The sequence below is a fragment of the Neofelis nebulosa genome, chromosome 7, assembly GCF_028018385.1.
Source record: "Neofelis nebulosa isolate mNeoNeb1 chromosome 7, mNeoNeb1.pri, whole genome shotgun sequence".
Classification (NCBI taxonomy): Eukaryota; Metazoa; Chordata; class Mammalia; order Carnivora; family Felidae; genus Neofelis; species Neofelis nebulosa.
Genome location: NC_080788.1, coordinates 5,800,790 through 5,821,713, shown reverse-complemented (window position 1 = coordinate 5,821,713; position 20,924 = coordinate 5,800,790). Strand labels below are relative to the sequence as shown.

Here is a 20,924-nt window from a genome sequence, read left to right as displayed (position 1 = left end):
GCGCAAAGCGGAGCGCTTGGGAGACAGTGCCCTGTGCAGGTTACAACCAGCTCCAGGGTTCCCACGTTTGCCTCGGCAGGTGGCCGTGTCTGTGTCCTTGGCCAGTTAAGCTCTCTGAGTCCGATTCCGTTTCTTCAGTTTTACAAAAGCAGGGGGTAGGAAAGGGCGCTGTCTGTACCTACCCCGTCTGCGTGGAACAGATGGAAAAACGGGTTTAAGTACTGGCACATATCACGATAGGCACAAGGGAAGTATTGGTTTATTAAATCCAGTACTTAGAGTGGATTTAAAAAAGACCAGTGGTACTGGTTTTCCAGGGACCTATATAACAATAATTTCAACTGGACCTCACCTAGTCATTTATTCGTTCTACAGGCATTTATTGATTCCTTGCTCGGGGCCGATGAGAAAGACAGCTGCCTGTCCCCGAGGAGCTCACACATAAAGGGGAGACAAATCCACAGTTCAGTGGTTACAAAAGCAACGCCGCTTCTTCCGTACAGCATGCTCGGCCTGATCAGAATTTCACATTTTCAAGCGTTGTACGTCAGCTACTGGGTCCCCCCTGCGACCAAACCTCCTTGACCCGGACCCGGGCTCCTAATCCCTTCCGTGTAGTCCCAACCCAAGGGAGTCTCTGACCTCGTTCCTGACCCTGTGCCCTCCATTCTCTCGGGCAGCTCCTTCCGACCAGCACTCTAGAGGGAGGAAAAGCTGGGGAGCAGGGCAGCCGTCCAGGAACGGCGTGCCAGGCCCCGGAAGGACCCGGCTGACAGCCGCCGCGGAGGAAAGCTTTGAAGAGCCGCGCCCCGAGCGAGGCGCCCGTTGGCTGCCGCAGCCTCCCCCGGCCAATCGCCGGAGATGAAGGTGACGTCGCGTTCGGGGCGGCGCTCACCTCGCCGGCCGCGGTCAGCGCTGCGGTCTGTCCAGCTCGAGTTCCGTCAAGCCGGCCCCGGGGCTTGCGCTGGGCCGCTGCGCCCTCGGTGTGAACGAGGTAACCTCCGGTGGGCGCGGGCCCGAGGCAGAGGTCGGGTCGGACGGCCCCGCCCTACGCAGCCACGCGCGGGGCCGCGGAACTCGGGTCAGAATCCAAGTCGAAGGGCTGGCGAGGAGCCACTGCGGAGACACGTGCTCCCCGTCCTTCCCCTCACTCCGGGACGGCGGCAGCTCACCCACACGCGCGGGACCGATGCCCGACAGGAAGCAGCCTACTAGACGGGAGCCTCGGCGAGCTTAACCTTCCATTGGCTCGGGGCCTGTCACTCATCTACGTGAACCAATGAGCCTCAATCTGGGCTCCCAGAACGGAAGCAGGCTTCTCGCAGACTCCCCGCCCCGGCGGCAGGTCGGGGAGCTCTTGCCCTCACCTGTTTCAGCTGAGGGTTTTTTCCAGGAGGGAAGAGCATGCCCCGAGGACACACCCACCCCAAATCCAGAGCAAGGCCCGAGTGGAGGCCACTGGGAAGTCTCAATACAAAGACAAAAATATTGAAGGGGCAGCATCTGGGAGTCCAAACCCATTTATTCCCAAGCGACGGAACAGATTTTTATTAGCTTCCTAGGTTTACCCCTTGACCCTCGAGCAGAATTAAAAAGCAACTCAGCAGGCTCCAGGGTGGAGAAGCCATTGGATTCCCTCCGTCCCGGGGGCTGTGCTGTGTAGCTCTGCTGTAGACTCAACCAGGCCTGGCTCACAGCCAGCCCTCCCTGCCTCGGGACAGGGCACACATTTCACTTCCTATACTTAGAGGGTCGAGGCAGTCCCGCTAGCAGGCTCAGGAGTTGCTCCCAGCTGGTGAGGCTGCTTGATGCGCCCTTTCCCAATGCCGGGAACCCACAGGCTGGGTTAGGATGTACCTTCCCCATTCCCAGCTCTCTACAGTAGTACAGGAAAAGGGCTCTGCTGCGTGAGGCCGGAGGCAGTGTGACTGAAGGTGGTCCCTGACTTAGCAGAGGACGTCAAAGGGCAGCTACAGAGAAGCCAGTGTGCAGCATCCCAGCCCCCACCAGCCCAAGCTGCATATGTCCTCACTCCTCTGCTGCAACAGGTGATGTGTGCGTGAGGCAGCCCCTCATTCTCCGTCCTGGTTGGGTTTGATAAGCCCGTATTCCACCGCTTTTGCCAGGCAAGCTGCGGCAGCCCTTGTGACAGGGCTTTCCTTGGCCTTAGCCAGCACCGACAGGATCTCCAGCACTTCGCTCTCCATCAGGCTGCTGGCTATGTCTTTCGAGGCCTCCACCATGTTCAGTGCCACCACGGCACCCCGGTGCTGCAGCTCCTGGTTGGAGCTTAGAAGCAAGGCCTGCAGGATCTCCAGCCAGTGCGTGGTCTGCGGGAAACAGGACAGTGCCACCACCGAGCAACGGGCTCAACCCTGGCAGAAGCACATCTGCGTGCCCTGGGATCCCCCCCGCACCCCACCAACCGCCAGCATGCAGGGAGTTCCTGGCCCACCTTCCCTCCCGCACCGAGGCACTGACCACTTGGGGGATGCGGCTGCAGAGGGAGGGCCGCATGGAGGTGAGCATGGCCAGGCCCCCAGCAGCTGCCCGTCGCAGCAGCTCGTCGTCCTCCCCGCTATACAGCACCAGCAGCTTCAGCCGGTCGTTGCCCTTGGCTTCAAACAGGTCCTGCACCTGCAGCCAGAAGAGGGGAGGGGACGGAGTCGGCTGGGGCAAAGCCTGGCGGGACACAGGTACTTCTGCATGCCTGCCCGTCTGGACTACCCGGACCAGCCCTCACCTCCTTGCTCATAGCCAGATTACACATGCACTCTGTGGCTGCCCGGCGGATCATCTCGTGCTCCTCGAACATATAGCCCTCGATCATGGGCACGGCCTTCTCCTTCAGGATCTTCTGCCTGTAGGGCCGAGGGTGAAAAGGTGAGCCTCCGCATCCACCTCCCCCACCCCAGCGTCCCCACACAATCGAGCCCCAGGCCAAGGATTTCCCAGGGGGTATCCAAAGACCCTCCTGCACCAGGTATGAATGGCACTGCTTTCCAGCTTCTTAAGCAGGCCTGGGGGACAGCATGGGACCGTGGAAAATGCTCTACAGTGGGAGTTAAGAGACCAGGGGGCTGGTGATGGTGATGCTAACAGCTAACATTTAAGCACCTACCCTGACCCCGAACTTGGACTATCTTTCTTAGTCCTCACCACGGCCCTATGGTGTAGGTGCAGGTATGATTACAACTGTTTTGCACAAGAAGAGACCAAGGCTGAGTAGTGGATAACGGGGCCAATATCACAATTAGTAGTAACAGCTGACACATGTTGACTGGGCACGTTGCTGGGAGCCACGTTCTGTGTACTAAGTGCTTTTGCCTGCGTTTTCTCATTTACCTCTCCTTGCTACTACCCCTGTAGTACCTATGGGTACTATAACCATCCCATTTCCCAGAAGGAAAATGGAGGCGCAGAGCAGCACTTCTTTGAGGTTAAGGTTGCACACCGGTAACCAGTGAAGTCAGGATTTAATAAACCCGGGCAGTCTGACTCTAGAGCTCGCACTGTCGCTGCCCAATGCCTTGCCCACTCGTGGAACGCTGGCCTAGTCAAAACTGGCCTGTCTCCCCAGCTACATAATACACAGAGGTCACCGCGAGGCTCAAATAAAGCAATGACCCAAGAGTGCTCTTCACGCTGTCAAGTGCAGTCCTGGGGTAAATGCCCTCCCTGCCCAGACCCCGTCCCGAGGGACCTTACCGGAGCCTCTCACTGATCCCCGCCAGGTTGGTCAGAGCCATGAGTGCCTCGAAGTTCTGCAAGCCTGAGCAGTTGAGGTGCAACAGGGAGACGAGGGGCCGGACCACCTCGTAGATCTGTGATACATCCACCTGTCAGGGCCACTCGCCCCGCCCCCACCGCCCTGAGGGGCAGAGCCTGCCCTCAGAGAGAAGGCCACCCTCCCCACACCAGGGCTCAGCAAAGCTGCCACGTCCTGTCAGTCCCAAGGAGGAGCCATAGCCCAGGTCAGAGGCCACCAGGACCCAGTGAGAGGTGGAGGAGAGGCCAGGGCTGGGGCAGCAGGACACATACCCGCTCTCCAGGAAAAGTCATCTCTGGGTTGGAGGTGATGGTGAGCTTGGCAAGAGCCTGGGCAGCCTTTGTCTGCCCCACATCAGTGCCTTCCAGGGCCAGTGGGAGCAGAGCCTGTGGGGACAAGCCCATGAGTGTCCGAGATGTGTCCTAGCAGATCAGGCCCAAACCACCAGGCCCTGAGCCCTGACCGGGTGCTCGCCTCTCTCCTCCCCCAGGCTTGACCACATTGCTCGGATCTCTTCATGTCTCCCAGGCATCCCCTTAAGCTGTCCAAACACTTCGGGAAACACCTATTAAGGGCCAGCCACGGCTTGTGCTGGGCCCCAGACCATGCAGGTCAGTGACACGAGGGAGAGGAGGAGAACTTGGGACCTGAATGGGCACAAACCTGCCCTCGTCGGCATCACTCACTCGGCAGGAAGATGTTCCTGCCGGTCATTCGTAATGCCTTCCGGCCTCGTCTCCAGTGTGGCGGCCGCTGAGTCACGTTTTACAGACCACCAGGAAGGAGCGTGCAAGCTTACCTTGCCCCCTCCCTGAGCAACCACAGTGCCGCGGTCTTCTACATCGTCCACCAAAGCCAGGAAGACCCTGCGGGGAGAGGGTGAAGGTGGGCGGGGGCCGGGGCTCTGGCTCACACCGCACCGTCTGGGCTCAGCGAAGGCAGGAAGCTACACGGTGGCCCCTCACTCCCAGAGGCCCGCAGCCCCGGGGACCTGCTCCTCTGCAGTTACACGGACCGTCTCGAGGCTCCTGGCTGCGCCGAGGCGGCCTCACCTGGAGAGCAGCTCTCGGCAGGAATCGGTCAGCACGGGGCTCTCGGTCTTCACCATGCATGTCATGGCCGACACCACGCCCGCCGCCAGCAGCTTCTTCACCCGAGCCCGCACGAAACCTGCTTTGTCCTGGGTGGGGAGGCAGCTTATTAGCAGAAGAGCCTTGGCTGACTGGACAGGAAAAGGGGGACCCTCCGTACAGCACAAACCGATGAACAGGAGTACAAAGGGAAAGAAACTTGCTCACACGGACGTTTAAGCTGCTGTGGATGCCCCAGGTCAACTGGTCCCAAAGGCACAGAGGCCCCCAAAGCCTCTCAGGCTCCCTCACCTTGGGGTGCTGCTCCGGAACATGCTGCTTGGCGTACTTGGCCAGCTCCACCATCTTGGGGTCCGGCTCCTCATAGTCGTAGCTATTGGTGCAGTTCACCAGTGCCGAGGCCACCGCGAAGAGCACCGACCTCTCCTCGGACTGCCGGCAGCAGAGGGGCGGTCAGCCGGCAGCAGAGGGGCGGTCAGCCGGCCATCCCGGGGCAAAGGAGCATGGGACAAATGCTGCCCAGGCCACCGACTCTACCCCCAGCAGGACCGCTCGGGCTCCTGGATGAACGTGGGAACCTCCCAGGCCCAAGCTGGCCCCAGACTCCGGGAGCTCACACACCCGACCCCCCGAACTCCTCCAAACAGACCATCCATCCTGTCTGATGCCGCGGGTGCAGCCCAGCAGGTCTACGCCACGGAGCACCCACGCGGGCTGCCAGCCCTCCCCACCCATCCGAGGCCACAAGAGCCTCTGGCCGAGACCTGCCAAAAGAGCTCGGTAAGTTCTAATCCTAGACGCTGTTCCCAGAGGACTACGGGAAGCCACGAGCTACCCTGCTGAGCTGGAACAGAGCCTTCAGGGCGGCCTCATCTTCCACAAACTCTTCCTTCACATCGGCGTCGAAGGTGAGGTAGGCCAGGCCCTCCACTGCCCAGCGCCGGGTGCCTGCATCGATCTGGTCATTGCACAGCCACCTGGGGACACGTGGGGCGGCGGATGACCATCAGAAGGGCTGGGGGAAGGGGCCGCCAAGACCGAGCGGACAAAGCCACAGGCTTGTGCACCCCCTCCGCGCACGAAGCAGTTCACGTGGCAGGATCCAGGAGGGTCTGCCTGGAGGAGAGCAGGGTCATGAGGAGGTCCCACCCTCCACCCAGACCTTTCTCTCGAAGGTGGGAAGCCACGGCAACACCAAATAACTCACTTTCGACACTGCTTGGCGAGTTTGAGAGTAGAGCCTTCGGCAAACTGCTTCATGCTGAAGTCCGTCCCTCCAGCCGAGCCGAGCTTGCACAGCCCCTGGAGGAGGCGGTGAGAACCAGCTGTCGGTCTCCGCGGATGGAGGCAGAGCTGGGCTCCTCTGAGCCCAGCTCTCTCCCGGACATTCGGCCCGGCCCTCTGGAGGCCACGCACATCCACCCCAGACTACCACCTGCAGCACCGGCAGCAAATCAGCTACTGGGGTGGCCACGTGACACACATCTGGAGAGACTGGCGTATCATCCCCTGCGCAGGCCTGGATCCCAGCCCCTCCAGATCTACACCTGGACTTGCTCTGTTCATTTCCACGTCAGACAAAGAGCTCTTTACAGGTGGAGCTATGACACGTGTGGCGAGAAGACAGGTGCCTCGGCCAAGGCAACATCCTCCCGGGATGGAGAAGTCCGAGACTAATCTCATTTTCTCTCTCTGGGTTTTCAGGCCTCCCCAAGGAGGAGGACTGGCTTTCCCAAACTGCATGGAGGCCATCCAATGCTCAAGCCACCAGCACCTGGGGCCGCCTGCAGGCCCCGCCTTTCCGCATGGCCCCTTTGACTAGCCTGGCCCGGCGGTCCTCTTCCTCCTCCACCATCTCCTCCTGGAGCTTCTCCTACCACCTCCAGGGGGCGGCATGAGTCCTCTCAGGACGAGGCTCATCTCCCTGACTGGACCATGAGCCGCGTGGTAGAAGGAGCCAGGGCTCATGCCTCCGGCCTCGACGAGGCCCCGCACATCCCATATTTTCACCAGCATGTGCCGGAGCCGCACCCTGAGATACGGGCCACCCGATACCCCCGCCTGCCCACCCACCCGTGTGCCCAGCCCCGGCCGGCACGTCTCACCACCAGCGCCCGGATCCGGATGCTGTCCTTCTCGCTGCGCTTATACAGGTCCTTCAGCAGCGAGACGCCGTTGGCAGTGATGAACGAGGCCCGCTTGGCCTTGCCGGCCGCGTGGATGAGGGCCTCCACGGCTACCAGCTGCTCTTCCTCCTGCTCAGAGGCACACAGGGCGATCACGCTCTCCATGACGCCACTCAGCTCCAGGGCCCGGTTGCCGGCTTCGCATGGGCCCTGCAGGAGGCAGGACACCGTCTGGATGGCCCGCAGCTTCCCGGCCAGCCCTTGGCCCTCAAACCAGCTCCTGAGGGGCACAGGGTGACAGCTGTCACACCAAAGCTGACATAACGGGACCCTCCTTCCCCCCCTTCCCGTCCACCGGCCAGGCATCTGCACTACTTGGGCGGGAACAGCAAGAAAAGCCACCAATGGGCAGACTAGGACGTTCCCCAGGAGGCAAGCTGCCCATTTCCTCTCTCTGGGCTTCCAGGCCTCCCCTGATTATATGCCTGACATAGGTTACTCTCGCTCACACCACCGCCCATTGCCTTTCCTGTACTCATCAAGACCTGAAATTGTTCTACGTAGCTTACGATGTGTCTTCAGCCCCACCTGTCGCCTCCTTAAGGGTAGGAGGACTATCACACTGCACCGCCGTGTGGGAACAGATACACAGCAAGTGCTCAGGAAGCACAGGGAGTGCTCGAGGACATTGCTGCATCGTAGAACGGATCACAGAACGTCCCCGGGGAGGCCACTTTGGGAAAAGAAGTGTCCCTGTCCCCGGCTAGGCCTCCCCCAGGCTGCTCTCCCTGCCGAAAACCTTTCCCTGCCACCCTTCCCTGAGGGGTCAGGACTCCTGTCGGAGCCCCCGGCAATGAGACAAGGGGCCAATTCCCTTACTTGATGTAGTTTTCGCAGAGTCGGTGGAAATTCTCCCTCTCGGCATCACACTTCAGGTCATCGAAAAGCTTGCTGAGGAGGACGGAGGCGCTCATGCGGCTGTTCGCCGTCACCATGAGTTCCCCAGGAGGGTCCTGTACAGAGCCCCCCACCTCCAGAATCTTTTTCAGGCCTGAAAAGACACACTATTTAGGCAGCAGAATGCTGGTTCCAACCCCTAGCGGCAAAGGGAGGATGCTCCCCGGGAGAGGCACGGAGAAGAGGGACCTCTCAGGGACAAGGGCATAGGGCGTGGACAGCCACACGCAAATCAGGCTCAGAGAGCATGGCCAGCTAACCACCACTGCCTGTGGAGGTGGCTCTGGGGTCGGGGAAGGAACTCAGAAGTGAGGACTGCATGGGGGCACCTGGGTGGCTCAGTCAGTTACACATCTGACTTCAGCTCAGGTCATGATCTCTCAGGTTCGTGACTTCGAGTCCCGCGTCAGGCTCTGTGCTGACAGCTCAGAACCTGGAGCCTGCTTTGGATTCCGTGTCTCCCTTTCTCTCTGCCCTCCCCCACTCATGCTCTGTCTCTCCTTTCCCTCTCTCAAAAAGAAACATTAAAAAATAAATAAATAAAACTAAAGAAGTGAGGACTGCATGGTGGCCCTACCCATGGGGCCAAATGTTCTAGGGACTCTGAGGCTCCTGGTCTGTAAAACTGAAGGGGAAAATAACACCCATGGGTCACACCATGACTGGGACACTGAAGGATGAGCCCCCAATAAATGTATTCATGCAGGGATTTTGCCAAACCTTCCTCACTTACGTTTTAAGGGAACAGAGAAGTACGAATTAGTTAATGAATATATGCGTGTATGTACGTACGTATGTAATACTCTTTTAAAGTACTCTCTCTGCCCAATGCAAGGCTCGAACTCATGACCCCAAGATCAAGAGTTGGTGTGTTCCACCAACTGAGACAGCCAGGCGCCCTAAGAAGTATGAATTTATATAGTAAACTTCTAAGCATTTTTTCTCTGAGTATAGAAGTAATTTACACTCACTGAAAAAACTTCAAACACAGAAAGCTGGTCCAGCCTCCCCCTTAACCTGTGTGCAACGTCTGCTCGATGTACAAGCATGTGCACATGATCACGGCTGAAGAGTCTAACTCTGAGTTCTCTAAGGATACGACGCAGCCACAGGGTACACTTCAGTGCAGACATATGGCAGGGAACAGTCCCCACTGGGGATAACTCGGCCCAGTCACCCAAGCAAGATGTAACACATACGCTCAGTGTCCTTGTCCTTCTTTAAAACTGATCACCAACCTTGGTCAATGACCCAGAGGGTGAGGTTGTTGTTGGGGTCCTTAAGAGACTTCCGGGGCACTGTTTTAATCAGGAGGGTCAGAGCGTTGTCCCGACCTTGACCAGAGACCCCCACCTCAGTCAGTAGTTCCAAGAGGTTACTGATAAGGATCTTCAGCTCCCGGGCAGGATCTGGCAATGAAAAGACATTAGTGGGCTCCACAGTGGCCCAGCCCTGTCCGGCCCCTGAACTTCCCCAGTAGGCCAGCAGGGAGACACAGAAAAGGGAGACCTGCATCCTGGGCTCTGGCCTGGGCTCCAGCCTTCTCTGTAGGTACCCTGGCTTAGAACCTAGAGTCAAATACTGTCCCCAAGCCACATTCCTCAACAACCGGCAGCTGCAAAGAGCTGGCTTGTTTGGCTGAGCCCCTTCCCCTCCACGATCGCAACACCCAAAGGACCGTGGACCTGATTCTACTCACCCACAATGATGGCGCCTTCTTTGCCTCTGAAGCCTTTCTTGACACCTTCCTTGAGGGCATCAAATATAACCTGCAGCAGGTGGCAGGCAGCCAGGGACACGGCCTGGTTTTCCACGCCCAGGATGGAGACTACCCGCCGAGTTCCCAGCACGCTCAGGGTTGCCACTGTCTGTGTGGGACAGAGAGGGACAGAGCCTCCAGTTGGTGAAGGGCAGCTACAGAGACCCCTAAGTGTGAGTTGTGAGTGTGGCCAGAGGGGGAGAAAACATCTGGGTGGAAGGACCAGCTCCAAGTGGAATCAAAGTGGGCCTGAGGGTGTGACCAGGGGTAATGCCAGGATTATTCTGCTGGAAAGGCTTCCTAAAGAAAGCATTCCAGAGGCATCCACCACTACCTCTCCTCTCCTCGGCTCCAGTGAGAGGAGACAAGGAACACTGTGGCCCCAAGAACAGCTGCTTTGGTTCGTGTTTCCCTAGCAAGGAGTCACATAAGTCCGGACAAGCTCTGGGACTCAGCTCCAGGGACACCTAATTCCTTTCCAATGCCAAGTGTGAGGCTCCGTCTACAGTCTGGGCATGTGGACATGCATGGAACAGACTGCAAGGTCTCTCTACCCCATTTCTAAGCTGGATCTTCACACTGGCACACGCAGGAAGGCAGAAGGAGGTAGATGCAATTCGCATGGTTTCACCACTCTTAGTCTTGGGAGACCCAGAAATACAACCTGAGCTTGGCCCAAACATCTTTCACAGAATGTCCCACAGCTCTATCCCTGGTCTAGGAATCACGGGTGCCTCTGGAAGGAACCAAGGCTCGAGTCCCTGTCCCCTGGGTCCAGCCTGCTCAGGCAAGAGCGAGGGCGCAGACTTCATCGGGGTAGGACTGTTCTTGTGGAACTGTCTGTACTGGATGTGCCCCGTCTATGCTGAGAATCCGTTCAGGGTCAAGCCCCACATATGTGGTCACTGTCTCGATGGTCCAGATGCTGTGGGTAACATCACTGACCACATCATTCGCTGGAGGATGCCCCGCAGGGGAAATGCCAGTTTGATGGTTAGGGAAGGACAGGGACCCTTCTCCTGGTACCAAGCTTCTCTCACTGTGTGGACGGTGCGTGAGTCTGGGGCCAGGCATCTCTGAGCCCGCCCCGCCGCACACTTTAAGCCCACCAAAAGCAAGGGCTTGGGGTAGCAGTGGGCTGCTTTTGCTCTTTTCAGGCCCCAGCTCATCCCAAATCACATTGGGCTTTTTCGAGCTATTTTAATTTTTCCTCTCTTGTTACAGGTCTCCTTGAACTCTGCCTTCAGTTCTTCTGGGAATAAGATGAGGGGTGGGTGGGTGGATGGAGATTGACTGAGGTAGCAACCCCACCCCTCCGCCCCACCTACCCGAGACTGGTGCTCGGAGCAAATGCCGACCAGCGTGCGCAGAGCCGCCAGCATGAGGTCGGCCTCACCCGTGTCCAGCAGGCGTTGTAAGAGCTGAACCCCATTGCTCCGGAAGATCTTCTCAGCCCCGGCATCCTCCCGGGCCAGCACCACCAGGTTCTGGGAAGCCTGTGTCAAAGGAAGTGCGCCACAATGCGGACACTACATGCAGCACAGGCCAGGGCAAGCAGAGACCCTGAGCTCCGGGCCTCACTGCTTCCACTCAGCACCTGAGTGACCTTGGCCATAAACTGAACCTCTCTGAACTGCAGTTTCCTCCTCTGTAAGTAGAAGGAAGAGCTTGCTCCCGGGATTGATGGTTAGAGTAAGTGGAATCCCGAGTCCCTGGCAGAGCCCGCCTCAGTCACCTCCATGGCCCTAGCCCCTGGCAACAAGGCGCTCAATGAACACAGGTTCCCTCTCCGTGCCTCACACTCAGGCCCCAGGCCCTGTAAGCTGTCGCTCAGGCTCTGGGAGCTCGGCTGCCAGAGGCACAGCAGCAGCTTCTCGGCCAACATCAGCACACAGGGAGGGGCAGCTCCAGTGGGAGTTCAGCCCCCACTCACTCAGTCTAGACATGGATATACCTTCTGCTTTTTCTCGGTGCCTTTCTCTTGGGGGTCCAAGAGTATCTGAAACATCTGTTCCACTTTGGCGTCCGTCGAGGACATGTACCGCACCTACGACAAACCAACGAGGCATGGAAGAAATCACTCTTTTAGCCAGAGACATCACATTCCCTATTTGTTCTCCTCGGCTCCTCCCACGGCCTGGCTCCGGTCTCCGGGAGGCACAGCTAGGACATTTGGGTTTAGGGCGGGCACCAAGCTACCTTGGGCAGGAAGAGACTCGCCTGGCAGCTTCACCCAAACTTCCCGCGGCTGTTTTCCTTTCTGAGCGGCTTCCCGCTTGGGCAGGACAGGTGGCGCCAATGCTGAAGGCAGTGCCATTCAGAAGGGCGGGCATCCTGTTGGCCATGAGGCAACCCATTCCCACTGCTACCCTCTATGCTGTGGCAGCATGGGTACTCTGCCCACGACACAGAACTCGGCACTGACGCCTGCTGCAAGGGAGCCAGGAGATCAGGAGGTAGTTGCTAATGCTCCAGAACTCTCCTCTGACAACTTCTTTCTTTTTTTTTTTTAACGTTTATCTATTTTTGAGAGAAAGAGGGTGCAGGTGAGGGACAGAAAGAGAGGGAGACAGAGGATCTGAAGCGGGCTCTGCGCTGACAGCAGAGAGCCCGACGCGGGGCTCAAACTCACCAACCGTGAGATCATGACCTGGGCTGAAGCACGACGTTTAATCGACTGAGCCACCCAGGTGCCCCTCAATCAGATTATTTAAAAAAACTTGTCAGAAATCGGGGCACCTGAATGGCTCAGGCAGTTAAGCATCGGGCTTCAGCCCAGGTCATGATCTCAAGGTTCGTGAGTTCGAGCCCCGCATCGGGCTCTCTGCTGTCAGTGCAGAGCCCGCTTCAGATCCTCTGTCTCCCTCTCTCTTTCTGCTCCTTCCCTGCTGTCTCAAAAATAATAAATGAAATAATAAAATAATCTGATTAAGACCATCCTAGGCTCTCCCCCCACCCAGGGTTACGGACAGGGGCACATACCTAGCCCGCGCACCACTCCCGGCTTCCCCCTTTGCATTCAGGACAGATGGACAAATCTGTCATGGCACATTCTGCTAGCCCCGGGCCATCTGCCTCCTAATCCTTCTCAACACAGGGCCCTAGGCAGCTCCTGCTGACCACACAGAGCTGGCATGGAGACGAAACGATGTGCCTTCCCAGGTCTCAAGCTTTCAGTAAGGTGTCTGCCATCCATGGTATTTCCTGCTTTCACTGTGCCAGCGTTGTAACATCACGTTATCTGATTAATTCGAGCTTGGACATTGTTCAAGATGGTCTTCAGATATTTTTTCTCCTAAGGTAACTTTTAAACATATGTACTATACAAACAATGTCTGTTCCTAGATCATAAAGGTAATGGATGAAGCAAAATCTCCTTTGAAAAACCCCATCGGGAGGGAGGGGGGAACTGACTGGCTCAGTCGCTTAAGGGTCCGACTCTTGATTTCGACCCAGATCATGATCTCACAGTTGTGAGATCGAGCCCCACCTTGGGCTCCACACTCAGCGTGGACAGAGCCTGCTTAAGATTCTCACTCCGACTCCCTCTGCCCCTCCCCCGCTCGCATGAGCGCACTCTCTCAAACAAAACATCAATCTACTCCTTTACCAAGGAGTCATGCTGTTATCATTCTGACGTATATTTTTAAACAGATTTTTCTTCATATTTACACACCCAAACGGACCCACAGAAAAAACATGGTATCATTTTGAGGGTGTATGTGGGGTAGTGTTTTGACATAAACGGTATCATACAGTGTGTGTTACAGCCCACTTTGCTTTTTCATTTAACAAGTAGCCTCTTTTCACCTCTACACACGTGGATCTGCCTATCCTTGGTGACGACGGCATAGGAGTCTATAGTAAGGGCAGCACCCAGTTTATTTAGCCATTCCCCTATTGCCGGCGGTAAGACAAAGCTCCAATTTAATTTTTCATTACTACAAACAAGTCTGAAATAAACATACACACGCCTGCTTGTGTACATGGGCAAGGCTTCTCTAGGGAAGGCAACAAGAAGTAAACACACTGGATCACAGATAACGCTCATTTAAAATTTTAAGACAGGGGCGCCTGGGTGGCTCGGTCGGTTAAGCGTCCGACTTCGGCTCAGGTCACGATCTCACGGTCCGTGAGTTCGAGCCCCGCGTCGGGCTCTGTGCTGATGGCTCAGAGCCTGGAGCCTCTTTCAGATTCTGTGTCTCCCTCTCTCTCTGCCCCTCCCCTGTTCATGCTCTGTCTCTCTCTGTCTCAAAAACAAATAAATGTTTAAAAAAAATTTTTAAAAATAAATAAATAAATAAAAATAAAATAAAATTTTAAGACATATGCTAAGGAGATGTACCAATTTATACCAACTCCAGCAGTGGGTGAGCAAGCCCACCACTTAAGTGTCTGCCTCCTTAATTCTAGCAGAGTGTAAAAGCTTAAAAAGTTTGCCAAACGAGTGCCTGGGTGGTTCAGTTGGTTAAGCGTCTGACTCCAGCTCAGGTCATAATCTCGAGGTTCATGAGTTCGAGCCCTGCCTCGGGCTCTGTGCTGACAGCTCAGAGCCTAGAGCCTGCTTCAGATTCTGGGTCTCGCTCGCTCTCTGCCCCTCCTCCGCTCGCTCGCTCTCTCTCTCTCTCTCAAAAATATATAAACATTAGGAAGAAAAAGCTTGCCAAAGAGACAACCAAAAAACGGCACGTTGCTGTTATTTCTGTTTGCTTTTCCCTAAATACTAGCAAGACTGAGCCTCATTCCCTAAGCTCATTTGCCATCAGTATCTCCTCTCTGTGTTTACACCCTTTGCCCAGATCCATTGCCCAATGTCCCTCTACCACCTCTCTCTCCTCCACCCCATGTCAGTTACATACCTTCTCCTGAATCTGGCCCCCGATGTTTCTCAGGGCCTCCTGGAAAACTTTGTTCTTGGGCTCCAGGCTCACACATCTCTGCAGGTCAAGGACAGCCTGGTCAAGACGGCCCAACTTCTCTAGGGCTTGGCTGCGCCGGTAAAGTGCTTTGACATCCCCTCCGTCCTTTTCAATGGCTGAGTACAAACGGGAGCTCCGTCAGCACCCATGAGGCCACCAATCTCCAGGCAAGAGCAGTAGGGGAAAGATCTCGAGGGCCAGAGGAAGGTGGGGGGACAGATGTGGGACTCAGTAATCCAGCCTCAGAAAAGGTGAGGGTAGCTGCAGAAAAGGAAATGCCCAAGGAAGTGGGAAAGAAAGAAAGCAGAGGTGTTTCAGGGGCCAAAGGAAAAGGAGAATGTGAACATGCGGTGGTCCCAGAATCCCTGCCCCCCAGGAGAAGCCCCACAGCTCCACACCACCGCCCACAGTCCCCTACCTTTGGATGCTTCGGTTTCGGCTTTGTCGTAATCTTCCTGCAAGAAGAGGTTCAGGGGCTTGAGAGGCTGGTCATCTCCCTTTCCCAGCACTAGCGGGGCAGCAGGGTAGTTCCCTAGAGCCACTCGATTCACCACCACCCGGAGGCCCAAGAGACATCAGACCAGTGTAGGTGGCCTGGGACGGTGAATGCCCAACCGGGACCCAAGCAGCAGCGAGACGGGGAAACCGGGCCGTGGCAGGGCAGAGGAAGGGCAGTGGGCTCCCTCACCAGCTTCAGGTGGCAGGCGGCCCGGTTTCGATGCAGGATCGCCTGGTCCTGAGGCGTCGCACCCAGACCCAGGGCCTGAGTGTAGGCCGTCAGGGCGCCCTCGTAGTCCCCGCATTTGAACAACTCGTTGCCCTCCTTCCGCAGCTGCTCCACTGAGCTGGCCTGTGGAGGGAATGGGTGGAAACACTGGGGGTGGGCTCCAGCCAGGGCCGGGGAGCTGGGAGAGAGGAGACTGGGGGTCAGGGGCAAATCCCATGGAGGGCCAAGACTTGGGGAGAAGGAGGGTCGGGAACGGTCAGAACAGGTGGGAAGTAGCCATGGCGCGGGCGGGACGGGTACGCACCCCGGGGGCAGCCGGCCGGGGCTCGGGGGTGCCTGGACCACTCACAGTCATCGCGGAGCCAGAGTCCAAGGCGCGCGCAAGCGCAGTCTCTGGGGCGGGGTGGGATCAGGCTCAGGAATCTGGCGTCGGCGGCCCCGCCCCGGTCCTGCGTCAGAGCGCGTGTCAGGGAAGGGGCGGGGCCAACGCGAGAGCGCGCCGGGCGAGGGGGCGGGGCTCGGGTCCGCGGCGCAGAGTAGCCGTGGGCGCGCCTAGTGTGTTCCAGCAGAGATCAGCAGGGGGCGCGCGGCAGAGGACCCAGAGGGAGGCCCGAGGCTGCCTGGGCGCCGACCCCCTGCCCGACTGCGGCAGAAGTGCACGAGGTCGGCGGTCATCAGGGCCACGAGCAGCAGGGTATAGAGGCCCAGCGCTAGGAGCGGACCCCGGCCCCTGTGGGAGAGGCGAGAGTATCAAGGTGCTGGTCCCAGCTCCGCGCTCACTGCTGCAGCCTTTGGGTTACTGAGCCCCTTAGAGTCCGGAGAAAGCTCGGGACACCCCTCTCCCCAGATAAATGTAGAATTCCTAACTAGAAATTCAGGGGGCTCGCAGGTGCGGTGAAACCATTCATGGACGGATTCAGGATTGGAAACCCCACCCATAACGGGTGTAATCCGCGGACTACAAAATCCTCTTAGTCTAGACACCCGTCCCACCCCGCCCCAGCCCCACGATGCATGCAGTGGCTCCTTGTTACCCGCTTACACAGCCTCCTGAACTTCCTCCACAAAACTGTTTGTAATCATGCATTCACGCGATTTCCTGTTCGAAGTCGGCCCCTCCACTAGTCTGTACTAAGCCTTTCGCCCCAGAATTTAAAAACAGAGCCCCGGATGCTGGAACACCCCGTCAGGATCCCAGTGGCTCTGGGGCTGGTGTTCTCACCTGAGGAGGGGTGGGGGCGGAAGGGCGGACAGGTTGACCTGGTACAAGGCCTCAAATTCAGCCCGGGTGCAGCAGGAGCCCCCTGCAGCCTGCAGGTGACAGCAGTAAGCTTCCTCCGGGGTATCCGACAGCCGAGGACAGAAAAAACCGGGGTAGTGGCGGCCATCAGCATCCCAGCTAGTCTGGCACAAGTGGGGGTGGTGGGCCAGTGCTGAAGGGAGGAGGAGCAAGGGGGATGGAGACGGGCAAGCATGGTCTGCCCACACCCCACTTCGACCGCTCTGGAGAGTGAAAAGGACCGTTCTCAAAAGGGCAGACTCCTTTCTCCCCACAAGCTCCCCAGAGCAGCCCATCATCCCCTGCTGAAATGACAGGGGATCCGAAGAGGGGACGGCGCAGAGTGGAGAGGAGAGCGCTGTACCTGAAAGAGAGATGGGCTGAGCAAGCGTCACCCAGCTGAAAAGCAGCAGTAGCCCCGCGCTGAGGGCTGTGAGCAAAAGGCCCAGCCTCCTCTGAAAGTCCATGCGCGGTCACCTCCACCTCGGTCCTAGCCGTGGGAACCCCGACATCTCTCTTTCTAAGCCATGGCTGCAGACAGTAAGGAAATAAAAATCAAAACCACAAGGCCCCTGGGCACCATTAATACAAACCTGAAGCTTCTCTGTCACCAACCTCTAGAGAGAGATGAAAGGGGCTGAGTTTCTATCTTCTGATGGAAAACATGGGGACTCCCATGCTGCCTTAGGTGTCTCCAAGCTGCCTAAGGTTTTCTGAGCTGAAGGGGGAAAGCCTCAGAAGACCAGAGGGCAGAAGCAAGTATGAGAGAGAAGCTGAGCCATGAGCCTGACGAACAGACAAGCGTTTCTGTCTACGCACTCTCACCTTCCAGGCTTTTGTGGAAGCCTTGGGAATTCTGATCGTTCCATTTCAGGCCCCAGGGACCTCAGTGACAGCTCTGGAGCTTTCCTCCCTAACTTCTGCATCATGACAACCACCAAGACTAGCTGAAAAACAAGGGCAAGTCCTTCCATTAACTTTTCCCTTGAGCCCTCATCTGCCCCAGCTACCAGCCAAAAGCACAAAAGCTACCAGTCTGATTGGAGAACTGTACCTCACAACTAGCCAGTCCCAGTGCACAGGAGAAGCTCTTCCAGGGTCTCCGGGTCTCTCTTGCCCCTTAAACCTCGTAGATACCATCTGCTGTGTCAGGGGATTTCTCTAGGAGGCTGATGGCCACCAGCCAGCAGTGTTAAGTGTTATCCTAGGGCCTACTGAGGCCTGACAATGCCGCGCTCCCAGAACAGCAAGACAACAGTTAGCACCCGAGGGGCCCACAGAGGTGCCTGGGGACTGAAGCAGGAACACTTATGGCACAAGAAAGAAATGCAAACATTTTGTCCAGGCACCTGAGAACAAAGAAGACAGTTCTTGCAGAAACATCACTGCCGCCTGTGAGTCTATTAGGCAGGCTTCTAGTGTAGGCTCCAATTTCCAGAAGATCAGGCCCAAAGGTGAGGCTCCCATGCCCATAGCAACCAGTCCCATCCCTGCAGGGAAAACCACTTTTGGACCACTTTGAGAATTTTCAGAGCATTGACAGATTGAAGGTTGTCTTTTCATGGGAGGAGAGGATCCTCCTGGGAGAGGCTGTCTTTGACCCCAGAGGCTAGGTGAACCGCCCTTCCTCCAAGGTACCATAGCCCCCTATGTCTTCCAGCCCTGGATGTGGCACACTGTGAGGACACTGTCTTATTTCTTGTTTGTCTTCCTCCTTCCCCGAGACTGTGGCCTCCCAGGGAGCCCCGCCATGTTCTTCCTGCACCTTCCGGACAGCGCCTGCGTCAGGGGCTGCGATGCTGAGGGCAGCTCCCAAACTCCCTTACTCTCTCCGCCAGGATATCAGCTGCAGAGAACCAGTCTGAGCCAGAATCCCCCCCCCCGGCCTCCGAGGCGCCAGGGGGCGCTGTGAACGCTCCGTCCCGGGCTCCAGGGGCTCTGGGGACCTCAGTCGCCTGCCCTACCCCGGCGATGGGCTCCGAGGCCACGCAGCTAGTGGAGGCTGCCGACTTCGCAGCTCGCAAGCACCGACTGCAGCGGCGGAAGGACCCCGAAGGGACACCCTACATCAACCACCCTATCGGTGGGCGCACCGCCTCGGGAGCAGCCGCAGCGGCGTCTAGGGGGTGGGGACCGGGACGGGAACGCGGAAGGCCTACACCTCATTGAGCACCTGCTCTGTACCAGCCTTTGTGCCAGGCACCTTTCGTGTTTAAGCCTCACAACAACCCGGGGCGGTAGGCATCACTGTTCCTCTGCACAGTTGACACCCAAAGAGAGTAAAGGACTTGCCCAAGGTCATCTGGCTAGTGAGAAGCCACATCTGGCTCTACAGAATCCACAACACGCAGCCTGGGACTCCCTCAGTTCTGACTTCCTGCTTTGCCCCGTCAGGTGTGGCTCGGATCCTGACCCATGAGGCGGGAGTCACTGACATTGTGGTGTTACAGGTAACTCTCGTCGTTCCTCCACTAGGAGCTAGGGTGGGGATCAGGGGCCCCATTCAGCCCTGAGCACCCCTTGGCTGGAGCCGCAGGGCTAAGTGGAAGCCTGTCCCCAGGCAGCGCTGCTCCATGACACAGTGGAGGACACAGACACCACCCTGGATGAGGTGGAGCTGCACTTCGGGGCACAAGTGCGACGCCTGGTGGAGGAGGTAACAGATGACAAGACTCTGCCCAAGCTGGAGAGAAAGCGGCTGCAGGTGGAGCAGGCTCCCCACAGCAGTCCCGGGGCTAAACTGGTGAAGCTGGCAGACAAGCTGTACAATCTGAGGGACCTGAATCGCTGCACCCCAGAGGGTACGCTCCCCCCACCTGCCCTGAGGGGAAGGGGAGGGACGCCCACCTTCCCCAGGCACAGGTTGGTCAGTTCCCCTGGAAAGAAAAGAGCCTGGGCTTTCTTGTTGACTCCCCAAGCTAATACTAGACCACTCTGGTCTCCTCTCACACCGTAGAAATAACAGTAACTGGGCCCAGGGCAAGTGTTCTGGACAGATCCCATCAGGCACTCATCTCATGGCCGTGCACCACGCCCTCCAGGAAGTGGGCAAAATCCAATACTGTCCTGGATGTCCTATGAGCAGTTTTCTGTCCGTTCTCATGCAGGATGGTCTGAACATCGAGTCCAGGAATACTTCGAGTGGGCAGCGCAAGTGGTGAAGGGGCTTCAGGGAACAAACCGACAGCTGGAAGAGGCTCTAAAGCAGCTGTTTAAGGAGCGGGGGCTGACACTCTGAGCAGTGCTTGCAGCCACCAGGTGGCCCAGACTTCAGCCTCCTCCGGCCAGAAAGGAATCATATTCCAACCTTTTGGTGCCTCTGGATCTCACTCCCTGATTTATTCAGCCCAGGTATCTCTCAATGTTTCCTGCCAACTAAGCTGAGCCCTGGATTGAGGAAATCAGATGCAGCTCATCCATTTCTAACGCATTTACTGCCCCTTCTCCTTGGGTCCCTGCTATTTTGCATGGGCCAAAACCCTGCCCCCCTCCCCCCCCCCCCCCCCCAGGGACTTGGGCTTATATAAACACTCGTTCATAAGTCATTATGGAAAATAAAACATTTTGGGTAAAGGTTTAAGTTCTTGCTGCTCCTTCCCCAACCTCCTGAATGGGGAACTGGGATGCGGGATTCAGCATGGCAGGGTTCCAATTGTGTTTCCCCTGGGGAAAGGTTCCTCAGGTTGAGCGCCTCAACCCCTCTGAGCCTGGTTTCCTTAACAGTGAGACAGGCTGTGTAATTATTAGGCTTAGATTATGTGACGTCTCAGATGGAGCCTGACACATAGGCGCTGAAAAAATGGTAGTCGTCGTCCTCCTTAAGAAAACGGGACGGGATGACTGACGTTTTGGAAAGGAATGCCACCTGCTTACTGGCTGCTCTTGCTGAGCCCTGGAGAGACCCGAGGAGCAATATGACAGGGCCGGTGGGGGACTGCGGGTCCCAGACCGCAGCCCATCCCAGGTCTCAGCGCGAGCCTTCTGCCAGTGCCTTGGGTTGCTAAGTGACATGGACTTCCGGGCACCTCCGGAAGTGGTCGGGGCGGCCCAGCCCGCGAGCCCTGGGGTGGGCGGAGTTTAGGATAGGGGGCGGGCCGCTTCGTGGCGCCGCGGGCAGAGGTCTTCCGGTGAAGGGTGTTTAGTCACTGCTGAGCAGCTGGGGCTTATTGGCCCCTCGGAAAGTTGAGGAAATCGTTGTTAGGTCAAAGGCCATTTCGTGCTAGACCACGATGGTTACGTACCCAACGAACGCCCATCGCGGTGTCTGTCGGGGGGACATTGGTGAAGGGCAACAAGG

At 57.3% G+C, this 20,924-nt stretch overlaps 4 protein-coding genes across 7 annotated transcripts in view; 1 reads left to right on the top strand and 3 right to left on the bottom strand.

Annotated features, from left to right (window-relative positions):
• The window catches only part of RCCD1 (RCC1 domain containing 1), a 29,655-nt gene extending 28,263 nt beyond the window's left edge, over window positions 1–1,392 (bottom strand). For all 3 annotated transcript variants that reach the window (XM_058736526.1, XM_058736524.1, XM_058736527.1), the window contains exon 1: window positions 183–1,392. In XM_058736526.1, coding sequence (XP_058592509.1) covers window positions 183–230 — 48 coding nt within the window. In that variant the 5' untranslated portion in view covers window positions 231–1,392. The remainder of the gene's footprint in view (window positions 1–182) is intronic.
• Window positions 1,393–1,506: 114 nt separating this feature from the next.
• UNC45A (unc-45 myosin chaperone A) lies at window positions 1,507–15,789 on the bottom strand. 2 transcript variants are annotated; one of them, XM_058736512.1, is made up of 20 exons: window positions 15,698–15,789; window positions 15,310–15,471; window positions 15,040–15,076; window positions 14,562–14,737; window positions 11,657–11,749; window positions 11,031–11,198; window positions 9,643–9,811; window positions 9,182–9,352; window positions 7,866–8,037; window positions 6,966–7,266; window positions 6,068–6,162; window positions 5,696–5,837; window positions 5,152–5,292; window positions 4,822–4,949; window positions 4,569–4,635; window positions 4,042–4,155; window positions 3,709–3,824; window positions 2,744–2,861; window positions 2,482–2,637; window positions 1,507–2,330 (listed from the first exon to the last, which is right to left on the bottom strand). In XM_058736512.1, exons 1-20 carry the CDS (start codon window positions 15,701–15,703, stop codon window positions 2,073–2,075), a joined length of 2,790 nt encoding a protein of 929 aa, XP_058592495.1. In that variant the 5' UTR covers window positions 15,704–15,789; the 3' UTR covers window positions 1,507–2,072. The 2 variants fall into 2 exon arrangements, with proteins under 2 accessions (XP_058592495.1, XP_058592494.1); XM_058736511.1 differs by having other exon boundaries at window positions 15,653–15,746.
• Window positions 15,790–15,900: 111 nt separating this feature from the next.
• On the bottom strand, window positions 15,901–17,836 carry LOC131516001 (protein shisa-like-1). The gene is made up of 5 exons (XM_058736529.1): window positions 17,682–17,836; window positions 17,453–17,574; window positions 16,992–17,158; window positions 16,571–16,781; window positions 15,901–16,078 (listed from the first exon to the last, which is right to left on the bottom strand). The coding sequence occupies exons 3-5, from the start codon at window positions 17,092–17,094 to the stop codon at window positions 15,901–15,903; spliced, it is 492 nt and encodes a 163-aa protein (XP_058592512.1). The 5' UTR covers window positions 17,095–17,158; window positions 17,453–17,574; window positions 17,682–17,836.
• Window positions 17,837–18,555: 719 nt separating this feature from the next.
• HDDC3 (HD domain containing 3) lies at window positions 18,556–20,200 on the top strand. Its single transcript, XM_058736528.1, has 4 exons — window positions 18,556–18,710; window positions 19,022–19,077; window positions 19,188–19,428; window positions 19,735–20,200. Exons 1-4 carry the CDS (start codon window positions 18,599–18,601, stop codon window positions 19,863–19,865), a joined length of 540 nt encoding a protein of 179 aa, XP_058592511.1. The 5' UTR covers window positions 18,556–18,598; the 3' UTR covers window positions 19,866–20,200.
• Window positions 20,201–20,924: the final 724 nt, after the last annotated feature.